Below are 6,716 nucleotides of genomic sequence, written 5' to 3'. Positions count from 1 at the left end.
TGCTTGCTCTCTTCTTTCACAAGGCAGGGGAAGGGAGGGAGGGAGAGGGGGGGCGTAGTCGGGCTGCAAATACTTCCGGGAAATCTCACCTTACATGCCCTGCCATCCCTTCTGCCCCTTCCACTTGCACCACAGGCTAAACGAAAGTCACCGTCCCCCTCCACTTGGGAAAACACATCTGTTTGGTCCTGGTATTTACTGTTCACCAATTTGACTGTTATTTCACTATCTCATAAATCCCAATTTTAGGGGTGGGGATACCGGCTAGAATCCGAAAGGTCAGGATCCAGGGGCCTCATTTATGAGAAATGACGCATCGCTGCGTGAAAGCAGCGATGCATCACTTCTCAGTGTGCACTCCTTGTGACATTCCTGATGCGTCATATTTAATGTATGACGCATCACGTCGCAAGGAGTTACAGATACGTCAGTATTTCTGACGTATCAGTAAGCGCAAAAGTGACGCATTGCTGGAGTGTGTCACAAAAGTGACGCAACTCCAGCAATGCGTCCTTTCACATGGGGCAAGTCCCATGTGAAAGGGCCTGCGTCAGTCTTACGCCTGCTGTGAGGCAGGCGCAAGATTTTGACGCAACGGCGTCCTAAAAGTGACGCAGTGAAATCTCATAGATTTCACTGCGTCACTTCTACGACCCTTCCTTGCGTCAATACGCCCCCCTTGCATACATTATACCTGGCGCAGGTATAATGTGGCGCAGGGGTTTACAAAGTGACGCATCTACCTAGATGCGTCACTTTGTAAATATGGCGCAACATGGCGCATTTTTTACGCCACTGGTGTGTCACAAAAAGTGACGCACCGGCGGCGTAAAAGTGACGCACAGCCTTATAAATGAGGCCCCAGGATACCAGCATTCTCTTGGGAATGGGGCTAGAAGGGGGAACTGGAGTGGCTTTGAAACAGTCCCAACCTGTCCTACTATGGAGGGGGTGTGCTTTAGAGCTCAGCGCTGCTCAAATGAACCTCCCACAAAAAACAAATTTCAAAGGCTTCTGGGGCTGTAGCGATATCCTAGGGAGGTTGTGGAACCCTGGGTAGATCTGGCAGCCCAGAGCCTCCAAACATAAGCTGGAAATCTGCTGTCGCGATACCAGAAAAAAGATCCCAGGATACTTGTTTCCGGTCCAGGGGAGACATGAAATCTGAACTGGGGTGGCTGAGTGAGCTAAAGAATGGTGATGGATTAAACCCAGATCAGTTGACTGGGGGTGAGTTTGATTTGCTCAAACGATCCGTCCATCATCCCCTTTGGTATCGTAAAGCTGCTGTCTGCAGTGGTTTCTAACCCACCTTGTGCCTGCAAATGATGTCGGTTCTTCACTTAGAGTCGGTGTGAAAAATGCAGATATGGTGTGACGGAGGGCCGTGTGAGATGGCACGCCTTGAGTGATTGTTTGGTTATGGTTACACAACTAATTACATATTTATAAAAGTAAAAAGAAATCATTTGTAACATATATCCTTCCCATATGGCTACTGGATGTTACTTCATGTTCAATAATCCCATGCAGACCCGTAACGAGCCCTTTGTCCTTATTGCACATAGAAATTCGTTTAATTTGAAATACAACCCAATAGCCTCCGCTTGCCAGCTCTTGTTTTTAAGCTCCCTTTATCGAGGAGCGCGTGCACACATAAGCAGGGAACAGACATCCACGGTTGCCGAGCAGTCAGGCGCAACAAGTCTAAAAAAAAAACGCAAGGAAGACCAACAAAAACTTCTGGCGCTCGGTGCCAGCGGGCACGACATCCTGTTCGCCTCGAGATACACGGACAGAGGCTCCTGAGGTGAGGAGGGGTGGGGTGACGGCAGGCCGCTTCCCTCGGTAGAGCTGAGGGGGGGGGGGGTGCTGGTCAGGTGCAGGAGCAGCATGTGACGTTGTCCCTCCCTCCGGGCATTCTTCCCTCTCATGACAGGTACTGCCTCCTGCTACCTGTCCGCGGGCGGGGCTAGAGGCCCGCATTAGGCTGTGATTGGCTGGAGGGCTGCCACAGTCTGTGTATAAGGGAGCGAGCACGAGCTGCCCTTTCACAGAAGCGCGCGCAGATTTACCGCCCGCCACTTGTCTACAAAAACCAGCTGCACCTGCACTGCTGTTGTGTGTGAAGGACACTGCTCCTGCACTACTACAGACTGGGAATTGCAATGCACCGCCACTGCTGTTCATGAGCTCCGCACTGCACCGCACCTCCAGCCGCTGCCTTGGTGCCTGACAGAAAATTTGAGCAGAACAACCAGAAGCTCATTAACCAGGTAATTGTACTCCTGGTTGTCTATGTCTGATATGTAATATTTAGACCCCGATTTACTATGAATGATATCATTTTTGTTGCATTTACTAAGCAACACAAACCAATTTGTGTTACTTTGCATTGTTCAGTAAATACAAAGAAGTGCAAGGCAGCGCCTGTCGCTGCCTTGCATTACTTTGCATCGGGTGGAAGTTAGGTGGGTGGAGAATCGGCGTTCCCATGCATCCACTCATGTATTTTAATGCAAACCCAGATTTACAAAGAATTGTAACCCTGGGTTTGCACCAAAATAGTGCGCCAACATGACAGAGACAAAGCAAGGACGAATATCTTTATTTCTTATTGTTACTTCTCTTTCAACGTGTATTGCATTTATAGCCAGAGGAACAAGCCTCTAAGGATTGTTTTTGTGCAGGGAGGCTCCTCCTTGCACAAAAACAATCCTGCTCCTAATACAGGCATCTTTTGGCACGAGGGTGCAAGCATTGGCGCTCGGCAGCACACAGTAGGCTAGGGCAAGGAGTGCAGAAATTATTGATATATTTGTAAATTTGGAGCATTTCTTCTCTCCTTTTTCATGGAACGTTTTGCAGCAAGTTCCCTTGCTTAGCTGGGTTAGGTGAAATAATAGTAATTGTGCCCCCAGGTTTTCAGTACTGGCAGTGACTATTAAAATGATTCCCATTTAAATTAATTGTATGCAAATGTACTTTATGTAAATATCCTGAAATCCAGCGTTGCCCATGCCCTCGAGGAATGTTTCATGCATTAAATTAGATCTTGTTTTATCTCTAAAGCCTTTTAAAACTAAGGACGGTTCCAATATTTGACATTTATTCTATGGCTAAAGGCCGCGAGGAGATGGTGGTACAGAGACGTTATGTGATTTGCCCAGGTTGATAGCATTTTTTAGATCCTGAAATTGAGCCACGTTTTCTGCCTCAACAGCCTGATGCTGAATATTGGACGCCAGTGCGCCCACTCACAGCAATGTTAAGTCCATCTGATGACTTCCTCTCTGCTATGCTCAATGCCTTGTGCTGAACCCTGATATCCTGGAAGTCGAGCAGGAGTGTTCAGAGAATGTTGAACAACAACCAGCTGTTCAGGACTTCCACTCAGGTTCCTCCATCCTGAAATCTGGCATGGCTCTATCCGTGAGAGACAGCCCTGGGCCGTCTGTGAACCAGCTCAGTAGGTTAATACCTGGGCTGAGGAGATCCCTGTACTACGGAACGCCGCAGGCTCAAATCCAGGCAGGGCTAGTACAGCCTTTCCATCCTTAAACACTCAAGAGTTGGGTAACAGTGATGCCTCCTTTTACGCAGCTTGGATGTCAGAAAGTTAGTATGCTGTACAAGTGGTGCAAGAGTCCTAACCTTTCCATTTTGCTGTACATATACACATGTGCTTGGAGTCATTTGTTTGGCTTTCTTTGGAGGATTCACCCCTGACCCCCCCCCCCCTCCCCCTAAAACTCTGACCTTAGTATTCTAGATTGATGCACGACTAAATAGAGAGGTCTTCTTTTTCGTCAGTTTCTCAAAGTGTGTTCCTGATTTTTACTCTCTGAGTGTTCCCCCACGCCTCAGTGAAAAGTTAACATTTCTCAGACCTGCAGTGGGGGTACTTCACTGTATCTGTTAGATTGTTACCAATACAGTGCCCATTTGCACTCATCTGATTTGTGCAAAATGACGATCAGTGGAAATGTATTCTTTTGTACCCTTGTAGTTTCTGCATTGATTTGTCTGTACTAGCTACCGCAGTGGTGCAATTCTGTGTAATCAGTCAGGCAGAGGGGGAGATAGCGACAGCCAGTGAGAGAGAGTGATTGTTTGTGCTCGGGATCTCTTTGGGTCTCCATTGCTGCAGCTGGTCAGGGCGCCAGCTGCTGAGATAAGGGAGTTAACGGGCCTCCTGCCTGGTCTGTGCCTGCAGCTGACTGCTGGTGTCCTGGCAGGGGTGACTCACACAGTGTTTACCGTGGCACTCAGCATAATAGCAGCATCGGCTATTTGTGGCTCTGCAGGTTTTAGAAACTGCTGCGTACAAATATGACCTTTCCCCGCTGTGTATCCCACAAAACTTTCTTATATACTTCACTATGAAATACGCTGTCAAATCTTAATTGTTGCGACTATTTTGCTTATTTTTGCAATATGTAAGTTAGAAATGGGATTTCTGGTTGGGGATGACACTGCAAAAAGGGCCAAGTCCAACAACGTGCAACTGACAGATCCCTCCACGCGTTATTACAATAGATACGTATTATGTAATTTTATTTTCAATATGTTCAGTAGTTTTGTTTGGGTGTTTGTGTGCGCCTCCTCTTATTTAGTCAGGTGATGAGCCTCGGTATGTTTCTCCCTTTGGTTGGCGGCGCTGATCTTGTTTGTTCACATGTCTCCTTTTTTCTTGACCTGCATGTGCCAGGGCGTTACTAACAGCATTCTTTCATGTTCTTTGTAGGGTCCGACGGGAGCGCAGTAGACCCCTTCCACTGCCACCCAGCCTTGATGCGGCTTCTGGAACGGCTCGGGCTGACTGCGGAGCAGAGTGGCCACAGCCTCTCTTTCCTCTTCTTGGACGCTGAGCAGGCCATGCCGGGGAAAGGCCGCCAACCCACCAACAGACAGAGGAAGGGCTCAGCCTGCCCATATGTGCTAACACCGGACAGGATCCCTGAATTTTGCATCCCCCCAAAATTTGCACCCCAGCCCAGGGCAAGTGCTGCCCCTCACCACCGATCCACCCCCAACCTGTATGTATGCAGCCCAACCCTCTGCAGATCCGCGCCTAACCTGCGAGCTGCCACCCTGGAGCCCAGGGGTACCCAGGGAGGACCCGAGCTGCCTCGCCTCAGCCGACCTTTCACCCAGCAGCACGTCATCCAAATTGAAAGCGCGGACGAGCTCCCCTGTGACCTGAGCTGCAGTGATGACGAGAGCACCAACGCTGACCCCCGGTCTCAGGCAGCTCTGTCTCTTCCTCACCTCCCCAAAACTCACACCTCCTACGGATTCTGCACGCTCCTGGAGAGCCCCAACACCAGGAGGAAGGAGTCCATCTTCCACAGCGACCCCTTAGGTGCACATGGACTGCTCGGCCTACTTCCAAGGTCCAGGTCCAACACGTACTGCAAAGGGGGCTCGCTTCCCAATAGTGTGTTGGTAGCTGCTAGGTTGTCCCCTCATTACATGCACAGACAAGGGGCCTGGGACAGTGACACTACATCATCAACAGAGTCTTCTCCATATGGCTCGCCTCTCCTCAGCAGGTCACCCCCCAAATCCAACTCCTTGTTCAAGGCTCTAAGCCAAGATAGACTCTTCTTCAGGGCCTTCAACCGCAAGTTTGGCCGGTCGCGGACCACCTCTTCGTCCACAGATGACGGCAGCTCCACAGACACAAGTCCGTACACGCCCAGGCGGGTGTCCACGGGCGTAGTGGACTCTACTGTGCCACAGAGAGGCAGCATTTCAAGATCCAAGTTTTCAATGGACCTAGGCTACAGTAGGGAACGCTTTGTGGGAGAGAACACTGCGTTCCTGGACAAGGGTGGGGTCCTGAGACTCTCTGCTGAGTACTGTCCAGACAATGAAAGGCTCAGGATCCGCCTTATCAGTGCAGAGGGCCTATATGAACCTTCCACAGACCCAAAGTTGATCAATTGTTGTATAAGCCTCTGCCTCTTGCCTGGGAAAGCTCAGAAACAAAGGAGCACCATCATCCGCAAGAGTCGCAATCCCATCTTCAACGAGGACTTTTTCTTCGATGGTCTTAGCGAGCATGACCTATACACGCGGTCCCTGAAGATCAAAGCAGTGAATAAAACATCCTCCCTGAAACGAGACACTGTGCTAGGAGAGACAGAACTGGTGTTACTGAATATCTTATCCTCGTGAAGTAGACAGAAAAACACACAATTTTATTTTTGTACCAAATATTTAATAAATATATATCTATTGAAATATGATGTTTTATTTACTCAAATACATCACCTAATTAACTGTGCATGTTATTACCTGCTTCCACTGGGCACGCCATGAAAGGTGTGATATTTCTTTCTGATGCCAACCTGCTCTTATGAATACGCTATAAATTTAAAACATCTGATATTACAGTACAAGCACTGCTTTAAATCGATAGATATTTAAAATGGGAGAGTACTGGTTCTCTCCCATTAGAAATATGTGCCTATTTAGCTCACTTAGTACAAATTACAAATGCATTAAAATGTGTGTTTAGTTATGCACACATCTTTTACACCTTGTTCAAAAAATGGAAAATTTACAAAGCACTAAGGGGCCTATTTACAAAAGAATGTCAGAGCGCAACGTTAAGCCAAAATAGCTAATGCCACACTCCGCCATTCTAAAAACACATGGATGCACCATATTTTCAACAATACGCTGCATCCCTGCATTTTGCCTAGCGC

The 6,716-nt window shown here is 48.3% G+C and overlaps 1 protein-coding gene across 1 annotated transcript; it reads left to right on the top strand.

The window, feature by feature from the left end:
- The first annotated feature begins 2,053 nt into the window (after window positions 1-2,053).
- On the top strand, window positions 2,054-6,249 carry LOC147730927 (C2 calcium-dependent domain-containing protein 4C-like). Its single transcript, XM_086958654.1, has 2 exons — window positions 2,054-2,276; window positions 4,748-6,249. The coding sequence occupies exon 2, from the start codon at window positions 4,795-4,797 to the stop codon at window positions 6,181-6,183; it is 1,389 nt and encodes a 462-aa protein (XP_086814780.1). The 5' UTR covers window positions 2,054-2,276; window positions 4,748-4,794; the 3' UTR covers window positions 6,184-6,249.
- Window positions 6,250-6,716: the final 467 nt, after the last annotated feature.

This window comes from Lissotriton vulgaris, chromosome 2_1, assembly GCF_964263255.1.
Source record: "Lissotriton vulgaris chromosome 2_1, aLisVul1.2, whole genome shotgun sequence".
Classification (NCBI taxonomy): Eukaryota; Metazoa; Chordata; class Amphibia; order Caudata; family Salamandridae; genus Lissotriton; species Lissotriton vulgaris.
The sequence above is the reverse complement of the archived record's forward strand: the minus strand, read 5'-3'. Positions and strand labels throughout refer to the sequence as shown.